Source organism: Prunus avium, chromosome 7 (genome assembly GCF_965620075.1).
Source record: "Prunus avium chromosome 7, drPruAviu1.hap1.1, whole genome shotgun sequence".
Classification (NCBI taxonomy): Eukaryota; Viridiplantae; Streptophyta; class Magnoliopsida; order Rosales; family Rosaceae; genus Prunus; species Prunus avium.
The window spans coordinates 37,623,018-37,636,860 of NC_142290.1; the positions used below are offsets into that span (position 1 = coordinate 37,623,018).

Genomic DNA, 13,843 nt, shown 5'->3' on the forward strand with positions numbered 1-13,843 from the left:
AGCCGTGTGTGGTGGCCAAAGCCGTGTGAAGAAAATATAGAGAGTGGAGAGGGAGAGAGCTTTGGGTATTTTTCTCGGGTTTTGGAGCTAGGTGTAGAAGTAGGTTTTTTGAAGTCGTCTATTTATAGGAGCCTTGGGGCTAGGGTTTCGTAAAGAATAAACTCTTATTATGAGGAGTTTATTCTTTACCCAAATTATTGAGTCGGACTTGATTATATCCCTTTATTAGGATAATATCTAAATTAATGATATTATCTCATTAACTATAAGATAATATCCTATAATTAAGATATTATCCCCTTATTAGGATAATATCCAAATTAATGATATTATCTTATTAAATAAAGATAATATCTTATAATTAAGATATTATCCCTATTAATCAATTAGACAAATAAATTTGTTTAATTAATTAATTTAAGGGATTATTTTCTTTTCCACGTGGCATGCTGTGATTGGAGACGAAAATATTTGCTCCCACAAAAGTCTTGCACTAGTTGCGTTGAGAGAAATACATAACTAGAAAGGAGGCTTGTTGGTTTCATATAATAATAGGGTTTTTAACTGTAAACGTCCCTGAACTTTACCTCGAGTTGTAATTGGGTCCCCAAACTTTGTTTTGAGGCAATTAGGTTATCCAACTCTCTCATCCATTCTAATTGAGTCCTTCCGTCAATTTGGCGGTTAATTTGAGGACTAAAACCATCCATCTCAATTAAAATATTCTAAATTTTAAAAATGGAAAAAAAAAAGTGAAAATAAATAAATAAATAAATAAATTTAAAAATAAAAAATAAAAATCCAAATCCCTCTCTCTCTTTTTTGCTCTCTCTCTCTCAGCTCTCCCTGTATGGTAGCGTTGGGCTTGGGGGTTTATGAGTTTTGGGGTTTTGCCTCTGATGGCTTAATCCTTCCTTAAAGTCGAATTGTGGCTACAAATCGTTGAGTTTGTTTGTATTATTGGCTTCAATTTCTCTACAATTCATCCCAAGCTTTTCTTGGTCTTTGTTTGTTTGAAGAGGATGATGAACTTGAGCTTGAACTTGGTCTTCGGGATTGAAAAACTTGGAGGTCATTAAAGTCATGGCTTGAATGGGTTTTGCATTTGAAAAACTCATTCTCATAACCAGGTTACAATTTTGTGGGCGGTGGAGAAGGCTTTGAAGATGGAGGTGGGGTTGTTGGGGTCGATGATGGATGAAGAAGGTGGAGTTGGGGTCAATGATGGATGAAGAACCCGAAAGCACTCTTTTACCCCCTCATTTTGATGGACAAATTGACATAGTTGGATAGTATGACCCAATTGGAACTATTTGTTGAGTTAACGGATGTAATTGCCTCAAAAAAAAGTTCGAAGACCCAATTACAACTCGAGGCAAAGTTCAATGACGTCTACAGTTAAATATGGGGGACACATTTTTTTACACACATTCTAAATCATTAGATTTAGGCATTTTCAATGGCTAAGATTTCATATATATGTGTGCTTATTTAGGAAGTACTCCAAATGCTTTTTCAAGAAGCACTTTAATTTTTTATGAAAATTTCAATATTTTTATAATAAAAGAGCTTTTACTAGAAGCACTTATGAACAAAAGTGCTTCACAAAAAAATATTCTCAAACAAGCCCTAAGTGTTTCCCCAGAATAAAAGGGAAGTTAATTGGAGAGAGAATTTTAATAGAAGCTCATTGACTCTTACCCGTGGAAAGTCCTCTTCTTTCATTGATTGTACGTACAAAGTAAGTCCAAATATGTTTGACCTGTATTTTGTATTCATTGTCCCAAAAGGACACTGCTTCCTTAGTCATTCCTATTTCAAATCATATCGATATACAAAAATAACTCATCAAAAACATAAAAATAAAAATTTCTATACATATCAAACTGGGACTGGCATTCAAATATGAGTTCCTATTTTTTGGAAGGAGGCAAGTATTTTGCTTGTCAAAATAATAATACTGCACAATTATATAGGGTTATTCTCTGTCGTTTTATTTTCCACAGATGAAATCCCAGAGAGAGAGAGGGAAAAATTAACTTTAATGGCTGTGTCAAGTCATAGACGAAGGCTTTCAGCATCAGCAATAATTTTGCTTTTACCTTCTCTCTCCGTCGAAACTAAACGGTAAACTTTCTGCGTTTACTACTTGGAGCCTGCCCTTTTTATTTGGTCTACGAATACAAAAACAGAGGAGGAAGAGAACATAGTATCGGCCATTGCCAGCCAAGCCATGAACCTCGAACTAGAACAGCAGCAGCCGCCAAACTCCAAGTCTTCACCTGAACGAGAAGGAGAAGGAGCCGAGAATCTGAAAATGACGTCATGGGCTGCTCTAGAGCGACTGCCTACTCGCTCGAGAATAAGGAGAGGCATACTACTCGCCCATGATCAGGATCAAGAAAACAGAGAGATTGATGTAAAGCAACTTGGGCCAATAGAAACGAACAAGTTGCTGGAGAGGCTGGTCAAGATTAATAATGCAGACCACCAAGATAATAATATTAATGATGGCGCCACGTCTTCCTTCTTGCTCAAGTTCAAGGACCGTATGGATAGGTAATTCTACCTTATTTTATTTTTCTAATTTCAATATTCTTCTGAATGCTTGTGGCTTAGCTTTGAATTATGTACTCTCTGCATTGGTTTGGTGGGTTTTTAATTTCTCTGTTTCTTAAATTCTAAACGCAGAGTTGGACTTGAATTTCCAACAACTGAAGTGCGGTTCGAGCATTTGAACGTTGAAGCACAAGCTTACGTAGGAAGCAGGGCATCACCTACAATGCTCAACTTCTCCATCAATATGTTAGAGGTAAGAAATAAGTAGTTCATCTTTTGAATCAAATTATATATATATATATATATATATATATATATCCATGACAATGACATGTATGTATGCAAATGGAACTAGCTTTTAATTCAAATCATGGATGTAGCTTAGTTTCACCTAGCTGGTACATATCAAACAAAACCAACCTTTTTCTTTTTGGATTTTAAGGGGTTCCTGAATTGTTTTCACATTCTTCCAAGTAAAAAGAAACCATTGCCAATCCTCCATGATTCAAGTGGGATTATCAAGCCAAGAAGGTAATTAGATTCGATTTTCAAGCTGCGCCTCCCCACCCCGGCGCTTTTCATGCATCATATTGATCATCTTCTGGTCTGATTTCTGCAGGATGACACTACTTTTAGGCCCCCCAGGCTCTGGAAAGACCACATTACTATTGGCATTGGCTGGAAAACTTGATAAACATCATCTAAAAGTAAGCATAAGGATATCATTGTCATCATACTAGTATTATCTCATATTTAAATTCACTTTTTCACCATATGATATGATTCGATGTAAATGTAATGGATCGAATTGCTTCATTACGACTTGACTATTAGCTTTCTGGGAGAGTTACATACAACGGACAAGGGATGGGGGAGTTTGTACCGCAGAGGATGGCAGCTTATGTTAGTCAACATGATCTCCACATACCAGAATTCACAGTGAGGGAAACGTTGGCTTTTTCAGCTAGATGTCAAGGGGTTGGACCGCGTTATGGTACTCTCTAACTCAAAACACCCTTGCTCAAGTGAATGTGACATATATACATATATATATATATATATATCCAATCTAGTTTTGAACAACTCTGGACAATCTGAATTGAGTTATTAATTTTTTGCATCTGGAAAATTTTCAGAAATGTTGGTAGAATTATCAAGGAGAGAGAAGGCTGCAAATATCATGCCAGATCTTGATCTCGATCTCATCATGAAGGCATGAACCTAGTTAATGTGGAACTGTTTCATTTGTATTCTTCACCAATTAAAAAGATGCTGCAGCGTCAGCTGATAGGCAATTTAGTTTGTACTTGTTCCTTGAAGTAGCATTTCCATTTTCCAGAATTTCTTCTTAGTTCAACTCGATTTTTTTTTTGCAGGCAGCAGTACTAAAAGGACGGGAAACCAATGTTGTTACAGATTTGATACTCAAGGTATGTACCCGCAATTCATCCAAGTTAATGCCTTACATTACATAATATAAAGATACTAACTCTCTTGGTCTATATACTTTCTGTTTGAGCTAAAAAGAATTTGGAATTTTTTGCTAATAAAACTTTGCAGGTTTTGGGACTGGAAGCTTGTGCTGACACCGTGGTAGGGGACGAAATGACCAGAGGTATATCTGGTGGACAGAAAAAGCGAGTCACGACAGGTAGAGCTATCACAGAAATTGTAATTCCAAATCCTGAATGTCTCACAGGATAGTTAGGCTGATTCTTATAAATGAAAAATGGCCAACAATTACAGGGGAGATGCTGGTTGGACCAGAAAGAGTACTTTTTATGGATGAGATATCAACTGGCCTGGACAGTTCAACAACATTTCAAATAGTGAATTCACTACAACAATACGTCCACATCCTCAATGGAACTGCACTTATCTCACTCCTGCAGCCAGCACCAGAGACTTATGATCTCTTTGATGATATAATTCTGCTCTCGGATGGCTACATTGTATATCAAGGTCCCTGTGAGAATGTGCTTGAGTTCTTTGAGTACATGGGCTTCAAATGTCCAGAGAGGAAAGGAATCGCTGATTTCCTACAAGAAGTAACTTAACTCAACCTACTCATATAGTTAATGACATATATCTCCTCCCACTAATTCAACTTTCATTTTTGTTTTGAATTCAATGATAGGTGACATCAAGGAAAGATCAAGAGCAATACTGGGTTCATAGAGATAAGCCTTACGGCTTTGTAACAACCAAAGAATTTTCTGAAGCAATGATGTCATTTCACATTGGTCGAAAACTTGGTGATGAGCTTGCTATTCCATTTAACAAGTCTGAAGGCCACCCTGCAGCTTTGGCAACTAAGAAGAATGGTGTTAGCAAGAGGGAACTGTTCAAAGCTTGTATGGACAGACAAATTTTGCTTATGAAGAGGAATAAGTTTGTCTACATTTTCAAATTGGCGCAGGTACAAGTAGTATATAACAGTTATAGCTCATCTTTGATTTTAATTTCAGCAAATGAAGTGCTTTTGTTGTCTATGGTTTCAGCTTATTGTAGCTGCTTTTGTAACAATGACGTTGTTCCTACATACTGAGATGCACCGGAGCACAGTAGAAGATGGTGGGATTTATATGGGAGCTTTATTCTTTACACTGCTCTCAATTATGTTCAACGGGTTTGCAGAGCTTCATATGACTGTCGAGAGACTTCCCGTGTTCTTCAAGCAAAGGGACCATCTGTTCTATCCTGCTTGGGCATACTCTTTACCGCAATGGGTGATAAGGATCCCTATGACCTTTGTGGAAGTCTTCATTTGGATGATCATCACTTACTACGCTATAGGTTATGATCCGAGCATTGGAAGGTGATCGAAAAGTGAAAGATATTCTAATTACTTTTGAAAATTTAGTCCCAGATCAGATTATGTATTGGTTATGAAATCTAATTAACAAAATTCACTAACTTGTAACAGGTTTTTCAAACAGTTCCTTGTACTACTGTGTATTAGTCAGATGGCAAATGGACTGTTTCGATTGATAGGAGCATTAGGAAGGAACATAACTGTTGCAAACACATTTGGGTTTGTTGCTTTCCTCGTCATTCTTGGCCTGGGTGGCTTTATCTTATCACAAGGTAAGTCTTTCTTTGGTACAATCTCATATCATATAATTTAAGGTTTGATGTTAAAGAATATGTCTTTGTTTGATTCAGAGGATATGAACAAATGGACGTTGTGGGGATATTATCTCTCACCATTCACGTACGGACTGAATGCAATGGCTGTCAATGAATTTCTAGGAGAAAGTTGGAGCCATGTACGTAAGGATCTCTTTTGTGAAATTTTTTGTTTCGGAAAATGTTAGCTAATTAATTTGCGTGAGAAAATTTGTATTACAGGTTCCTGCCAACTCAACAGAAGCATTAGGAGTTTTAGTCTTGAAGTCTCGAGGGATATTCCCGGAAGCACGTTGGTACTGGATTGGAGTGGCAGCTTTGATTGGATTTATTCTTCTGTTCAATATCCTTTTCAATTTGGCACTTCAATATCTTGATCGTAAGAACCAACCTAGACCCTTTTCTGTTTTCAAACACAATTGAATGTTATGTTCTGATAATGGGAATCAATTTCCTTTCCTGCATGCACAGCACTTGAGGAGGCCCAGGCAGCAGTTTCCAATGAGGCTTTGGCTGCAACAGAAGGTAGCAAAAATGCAGCGAATCGGACCAAGCAGCGCGGAATGGTTCTTCCTTTTGAACCCCTTTCAGTTACGTTTGATGAAATTAGATATGCTGTTGACATGCCACAGGAAATGAAAGATCAAGGCATAACCGATGACCGGCATGAAATTCTGAAGGGTGTGAGTGGTACTTTTAGGCCTGGGGTCCTAACGGCTCTAATGGGTGTTAGTGGTGCTGGAAAAACTACTCTGCTGGATGTTTTGGCAGGAAGGAAAACAGGTGGATACATTGAGGGAAGCATCACCTTATCTGGATATCTAAAAAAGCAAGACACATTTGCTCGTGTAACAGGATATTGTGAGCAAACAGACATACACTCTCCTCATGTTACAGTTTATGAGTCTTTGGTTTACTCTACATGGCTCCGATTACCTCCAGAGGTCGATCTCCAGAACAGAAGGATGTTCATTGAGGAAGTAATGGAGCTTGTGGAGTTGACAACGATACGTGACGAACTTGTTGGATTGCCTGGAGTGAATGGTCTCTCAATTGAGCAGCGCAAACGGCTAACAATTGCGGTAGAGCTTGTTGCCAACCCATCCATCATATTTATGGATGAGCCGACCTCTGGCCTTGATGCCAGGGCAGCAGCAATTGTAATGAGAACGGTAAGGAATACGGTGGACACTGGAAGAACTGTAGTCTGCACCATCCACCAGCCAAGCATTGACATATTCGATGCTTTTGATGAGGTGATCATAAGATCCCTTTTTATGCTTTAGGAGTATTTGGATACTATGCTATTTTAGTGTTGCAAGAACTTGAAATTTCTTTGATTTCCTGTTGCAGATGCTGCTTTTGAAACAGGGAGGGGAAGAAATATATGTTGGCCCTTTAGGCTGCCATTCTTCCAAGTTGATCGAATACTTTGAGGTTAGGCTTATGCATACATGAAATATACTTATGCCATATTTTCTGCTCAACTTCTATTACTAACATAGATGAGTTATATTTAATCAAATAATTAGGGGATTAGAGGAGTTCCTAAAATAAAGGATGGTTACAATCCTGCAACTTGGATGTTGGAGGTTACTTCTGCAGCACAAGAAGCAGCTCTAGGGGTGAATTTCGCAGACATATACAAGAATTCAGAAATGTACAGGTAAGAGATCCATAAAAACTCAGATAATAATATTGCTAAGTAGACATCTGTTTCAGCTACTAATAATATATGTGTTTATGTTTAGGAGAAACAAGGCCTTGATCAAGGAACTAAGTACCCCTACACCAGATTCAAAAGACTTGCACTTTCCAACACAATATTCTCAGTCCTTCGTTACACAGTGTCTAGCTTGCCTATGGAAGCAACATGTATCATACTGGCGAAACCCGCAATACAGTGCAGTGAGACTTTTTTACACAGCTATGATGGCCTTGCTATTTGGAACAATTTTCTGGGATCTTGGCTCCAAAAGGTGATAATGTAACATACCTGTCAATCTCCTGGTTCTTAATTTGGCTAATTAAAAATTTTCCTGAAATGCAGGCAACGGCAAAGAGATCTTTTACAAGCAATGGGTTCTATGTATGCTGCTGTTCTCTTCATTGGGATACAAAATTCCTTATCAGTGCAGCCAGTTGTAGGTACTGAGAGGATGGTCTTTTACAGAGAAAGGGCTGCTGGAATGTACTCGGCTTTTCCATTTGCCTTTGGACAGGTTTGTTCACTAACTTGCAGCAAGGTTGCTTTTCCAAGAGGAATCTCATGACCAAATTCCATTGTTGTATTGCAGGCTGTCATTGAAATCCCATACACTTTGATCCAGACTATCATATACGGGGTTTTAGTATATAGCATGGTTGGATTTCATTGGACGGTCAGCAAGTTCTTTTGGTATCTCTTCTTCATGTATTTCACCTTCTTATACTTCACCTTCCATGGCATGATGATCGTGGCCATTACTCCCAATAACACCATCTCTGCTGTAGTTTCATCCGCCTTCTTTCCATTATGGAACGTTATTTCAGGATTTATCATTCCCAAAACAGTAAGTGCCCCCATGTTGCAAAAAGTGTTGTGACTAGAAACCCGTTTTCTGTTTTTCTGTTTGTTTGTGTTTTTTTTTTTTTGAAGTGTACTCACATTTTTGTTTGCTGGTTACAGAGAATTCCAATATGGTGGAGATGGTTCTATTGGATAAGCCCTACCTCTTGGAGCTTGTACGGATTGTTTTCTTCACAGTTTGGAGGCATAATGGACACACTTGATTCTGGTGAAACTGTGGATGATTTTATGAGGACTTATTTTGGGTATAGACATGACTTTCTAGATGTTGTTGCAATTGTGCTAGTTGGGTATTCAGTGGTATTTTGTTTCATCTTTGCCTTGGGAATCAAAACAGTGAATTACCAAAAGAGATGAAATTAACATCGTACATGTACTTTTAAAGAAAAAATATGATATGCAAGTTCCATTTTTTGTACTTTTGATCTCTGACTTGACTTCCATGTATAAAACATAGAATAGAATGTTCAAAAGAATACAACATAGTTTGAGCTGGTGACTATGGCACCGAAGAAATGTATACTATAAGTTAACCAAAAAAAGATGTCACCTGAAAAAATATAGAAAATTCCAAAATTTAGAACCCCTCCAGTGGAACAATGCCAAAGCAAGGGCTGCCTCATGTGAAAAACATATATAAAGTAGCATCTAGTTATTGATATATTTTTTTTCATACCTCAGAAGATAACATCTTTGCTATCAGATAGCAGAATTGAATAGTTGTAACCACAATGCTCCTGCCTTCAAGAATCTTTTGGCCCACTGGTTTGGGAAGGGCCAGCTCTCTCCAACATCACATCATAAAGTTGCTTCCCATTCTGATCGCCACATGACAGCAAAAATCAGATAATTTTACCACTTTTCAATCTGTATGTGTGTGTGTGTGTTAGGTTCAGTGTGTTCTGGCAAGATTTTGACCAAAACTATACCCTAACTAACCTTCCCCGCCCCCTTAAGTCCCATGCAATCTGAGAAAAAATCCTAAGAGCTTCACCAGGTAAATGTAAAAGATCAAAATAAAGCCCTCTTCCTAAATCTCATGCCCAAAGTACTTACGTTCTCTCCCAAGCCTTCATCAGTTGCTAGCAGAATTCCATAGACTCGAACCCCACAAACAGATAAAAGCTTGAAACTTGGATACTTACAAATATCACTGGAAAGAAGTGAACTTGTCCTTCAGGCTTTGTTTGCCTCTCCTTAAAATACACCAGAATAGGGAAATCTGGCCACCAAAGCTCCCAATTCACAAACGTTGAGTACCTATATTCGAAAAATAAGTTAACTGACTTACCTTTTAATGAAATCCAATGGGTTCATGGAGCATACTTACTTCCAACGATTTTTTCCACCCACGAAGACATTTTCACCTGAATTCTGAAGCTGCTCTCCTACTTTTACTTCCTACAAAAGCAAAAATCACAGAGAAAAAGGTAAACTAAATCTACAGGCTGAGTGAACATACATTAAAAGGAATTGAAGTATACTACTAGAAATACCACACTTCTTAAGAGGGTTAAATGAACAAACCAGAGCCTCGTCATCAAAGACAAATCTGACTCTAGTAGTCTGGAAGAAGAACACCCAAAGAAAAAAGTTCAGCTACTTCTCCAAATTTATATATTAAAGAAAAAAAGGCAACATATCATGTCTAAGTTCTATTATCGAGCTTGTACTGCAAACATTTCCAGCACTGTTACCTGAAACAATAGGAGTAATCCAAGGAGACCGATGGGCGCAGCTGGTAAAAGATTATTTGTATAAGCCAACCCACCAGATAGACCTGTTTCAACCAACATATTTGACATCATGTATATAGTGTTTCTAGATAATGCAATCTTTGTTTAAACAACGGATAGTTGACAGGCGGCTATTTGATACAAGGTCCTCAAAGAAAGAGTCTAACCAGCTATAATCATTACAAAATGTCAATATGAAAAAAATGAGTACGATGCATCATGCGTGTAGTGTTATAACTTGGAAATTTTAGGATTTGGCTTCTGGTACTAAAAACTCCAAAGCTTAAGATGACCAAATAAAAAAGGAAGCCAGTTGCTCAGCCTTCAATGCTGCTCAAACATGCTATAAATTTCATGCAGGGCTGAAAAAACAACCTACTAACAATTAATCCCCGTGAACTGGGATAAGAAAGTTCTGCACACATAACTTCAACTGTGGTTTACATAAATTAGAATAATCAATACACAAACTTCAGCATCTACCTAGTAGAACAATCGGAATTCGGTAATCTGGCTCGGGGATCACAGTCTGTGTGCTCTTGACTTTCCTTCCAAACTGTAACAGATGAAACTAACATCAAGAGTGGCGTCCAGAATCTGGTCATTAACAAAACCTATCAAACCAAGAATCAAAATTCTTGCCTCCTGAGGCAATATTGGGTACAAATCCTTATTTTCATAACCTTAAGAGTGTAACATCTCTCATATTGCAAAAACATATGCAACAAATGTGGATGTGGGTAAAATAATTATAGAAGGATTAAGTGAATAACCACGGAGGCCACAACAAGGGAGCCACCCCCATTGGTGCCACTATTTCTTGTTCTCAGTAAACCTTGGTTATACTTCACTTTGTCATAAATTGGGCTCCCGAAGCTCCTCAAAAATCCACCCACTTCTCTATCTGTGTGAAATACTGTCATAATCAGTTCAACATATGCATCTCTCACTTGCCAAATTAATATACAGAACTACACACTTGTACTTCACTGAATTATCTGAGCACAATTGAAGATAGAAACCAACAGTTAAAAAAAATGAAAGTACCAAACTTACTTTGCAGAGACAGAAAGCAAGGAGCTGCCAAGAGAGTGCTGGCCATTTTTTTTGGGTTCGTTTTTTATTTTCTATGGACGACTGCTTTCTATTTTCTAAAGGAGCAGGAAATGCTTCGAGACTCTGTTTGAAAAGTGAATTTACTGTAAGGACCTCGTTTCGTTCAAAGCAGCTGGGTCATTTGACCAAGGGCATTGAGGTCATTGAAATTTGTGTTTGTATAAGGGGGGCCTTATCCTGTTTTCCTTGTATTGCTTACCACCACCGATTGCATACCTTCTTCACTCTTCAGTCTAAGCTTCGCTCTTCAATAAAGTTGATAACTTTCTTATTGCAAAAGAAAGAAAATTTTGAAAACCTCTTTGAATGGCAAGCTCTCTCTCTTTCACACCTGTTTGTTCCTTCAAATCCACAAACAAACCAAGTACTCTCTCTCACTCTCTCTCTCTCTCAACGACTTTAGTTCATTGTTCTCTATTTGTTTTAGTTAATTCAATTTGATTTATCTACAGGGGTATTGATAGATAATTCAATTGGTGGGAAGGTTCTTCGAGCGAATGAAGTATTTCAGAACTCAAAAGCTGCAAACTTTCAGTCTTGGGAGGTCAAGGTGAGACATTTTAGGTGAACCATGTATCGAAATTTTGAAAAGGGTTGCCTTGCATTCATTTCCTTCGCTCAAGCACGTTACTTGGACCATTTTATAAAGTTGTTGTCCTAGTGCATTTCAGGGGGCGACAGATAGATGGGTAACTTAGCTTTATGAAGAAATATATTAGAACTGAAATGGGTTAAATGAATTGTAAACTTTGTCTGCGAAACCAAGAGTGAGAAACGCGTTCATAATGAAGTTTGATTGCCAAAAGATGCCCATTTTGAAGTCTAATGGCTTTGATGACTGCAACACTATAAATGGTCCTGTTTGATCATTTCAGAAAATCTGTTGACTTTTGAAGTTTGATATATGTAAGCATGTGAAGAAAAGCTTGTATATGCAAATCGCAGACAAGTAATATTAGGAAAAGCTTACTTGGAAACATTTGATAATATATTGAAGGTAATTCTTTTCCTTGGACTTCACTTTGGTTTTGTCTTGCAGGCGACAGATGGTAAGCAAACTACCAAAACAAATAGCCTAGTCTGTTCTAAATGTGAGGGAAATGGTAAGTGGATAACTGGTAGATACTATAACTTATGCTGAATATTGACTTGGGGCTTTAGAATGAAATCTCTGAAAGCATTCAGGCATACTATTTCCTCCTATATTTGTTGACTTTCTGGCATTATATATCTTAGAGGAGTTATAGGACTTAATCATCTATTTCTTTCACATCTAGCCAACTATGTGTTAATCAGATGATTAACTCAGAAACTAGACATATCTGATTGCAATGTTGTTAATCAAGATGGCAGCAAAAGAAAAATAATAGGTCTTTTCACCCTTTTCCTAAATTGTTTTCTTCAGAGGAAACAACCTTTAAATGATGAAGCGTCACTGCTGAATACCTTCTTTATTACCAGGGTCTTTCAGTCAATGATTTATATTTTATACTTAGGTTGAGTTTGGCTGGCTGTTTTCAAATTTTCAAATACCAATCTTTGCACGCTGCTTTCCTGTTATCAGCAAAAATAAGAGATAAAAAAAAGCACATTCCATTCCTCCATGGTTATGGGCTTGAGATTCAGGGATTGCATTGTCCATAGTCATTGCTTAGAAATTGATTTTGAGGACACACTTTTAATCAAGTTATTGTGATTTGTCAATGTTCTCCTGGACAATTTAATATGTTGCATATGCATAGCCAGCCTTTCCCTGCAAATCATCATTTTCAAGTTTTTGATTAGAAGATCTCTTCTCATTTGTTAGTATCAGCCTCTGAAAATTTCATCTCACAATTTTATTTTATTTTTATAATTCACCAACCAGGTGCTATATCGTGTTCTCAATGCAAAGGTACTGGAGTTAATTCTGTAGACCACTTCAATGGACAGTTTAAAGCTGGTGGACTATGTTGGCTTTGCAGGTAGCCATGTTGATTCGTATCAACATCTATTTTATTTTCATAATTTCCATGAAGGGAAATTAGAGCTAATTTTCCTAATAAGGAGATCGCAAACTTCAAATGCTGCATGATGTCCCTTCCCTTCATCGAAAATCCCTGCTCATAATTAATTAGTCCCGCTTGCATTACACCCATCCTTCGACTGTGTCTGTCTTTCACCTATTGAGGATTTTGTGCTAGTTCTTATTATATATGCTTACCATCTGATACTAATAATTGTATGTTTTCTTGCAGGGGTAAAAGGGACATTTTGTGTGGAGAATGCAATGGTGCTGGGTTTTTGGGTGGCTTCATGAGCACACAGGACTCCTAGAACGTTGCAACTTGCAAAGATATGCTGCTCAGTTTGTTGGTATGGTGAAATGTTGTACTTGGTAAACAAGTGGAGAACGCATTGCTTTGTTTAGACTTTTTTGTAATATTGGTTTTACCACTGTTGGAAAAACAAGCCAAAATTTTATTGGGTCAGATATTTTGCCTGCACATCTGGTTCCAATATGTTGGTTACTGCATTTTGTTCTAATTACAATGAAGAAAAACAAGGTTTTTTTTTTTGTGTGGAGAAATTCTGAAGTGTTAAATAGTGGTGATAAAACCTTTTTGTGGTCATCCTTGGATAAAATTACAAGCAAAGCTCATCATTCATGGACTCTAATTTCTAAGCCAGTCATTCGAATTTGGGAGGAAGAAATGCTAATTCCAACAATAAATGGAACAAAGTTGACTGGCTG

The 13,843-nt window shown here is 37.5% G+C and overlaps 3 protein-coding genes across 4 annotated transcripts; 2 read left to right on the plus strand and 1 right to left on the minus strand.

Moving 5' to 3' along the window:
• The first annotated feature begins 1,932 nt into the window (after positions 1–1,932).
• Positions 1,933–8,614, plus strand: LOC110759983 (pleiotropic drug resistance protein 1-like). The gene is made up of 21 exons (XM_021962133.2): positions 1,933–2,559; positions 2,692–2,812; positions 3,002–3,090; positions 3,179–3,266; positions 3,394–3,553; positions 3,696–3,772; positions 3,936–3,989; positions 4,120–4,210; positions 4,306–4,607; positions 4,697–4,978; positions 5,061–5,377; positions 5,486–5,646; positions 5,725–5,828; positions 5,911–6,067; positions 6,160–6,944; positions 7,042–7,125; positions 7,221–7,354; positions 7,440–7,667; positions 7,739–7,910; positions 7,986–8,240; positions 8,357–8,614. The coding sequence occupies exons 1-21, from the start codon at positions 2,234–2,236 to the stop codon at positions 8,612–8,614; spliced, it is 4,245 nt and encodes a 1,414-aa protein (XP_021817825.2). The 5' UTR covers positions 1,933–2,233.
• Positions 8,608–11,186, minus strand: LOC110759984 (uncharacterized). 2 transcript variants are annotated; one of them, XM_021962137.2, is made up of 9 exons: positions 11,050–11,186; positions 10,767–10,897; positions 10,477–10,549; positions 9,955–10,037; positions 9,785–9,823; positions 9,588–9,658; positions 9,403–9,517; positions 8,934–9,075; positions 8,608–8,807 (listed from the first exon to the last, which is right to left on the minus strand). In XM_021962137.2, the coding sequence occupies exons 1-8, from the start codon at positions 11,093–11,095 to the stop codon at positions 9,001–9,003; spliced, it is 633 nt and encodes a 210-aa protein (XP_021817829.2). In that variant the 5' UTR covers positions 11,096–11,186; the 3' UTR covers positions 8,608–8,807; positions 8,934–9,000. The 2 variants fall into 2 exon arrangements, with proteins under 2 accessions (XP_021817829.2, XP_021817828.2); XM_021962136.2 differs by having other exon boundaries at positions 10,767–10,909; positions 11,050–11,157.
• Positions 11,187–11,286: 100 nt separating this feature from the next.
• LOC110759878 (protein BUNDLE SHEATH DEFECTIVE 2, chloroplastic) lies at positions 11,287–13,666 on the plus strand. The gene is made up of 5 exons (XM_021962015.2): positions 11,287–11,473; positions 11,562–11,659; positions 12,149–12,212; positions 12,977–13,073; positions 13,347–13,666. Exons 1-5 carry the CDS (start codon positions 11,416–11,418, stop codon positions 13,423–13,425), a joined length of 396 nt encoding a protein of 131 aa, XP_021817707.1. The 5' UTR covers positions 11,287–11,415; the 3' UTR covers positions 13,426–13,666.
• The last annotated feature ends 177 nt before the right edge of the window (positions 13,667–13,843 follow it).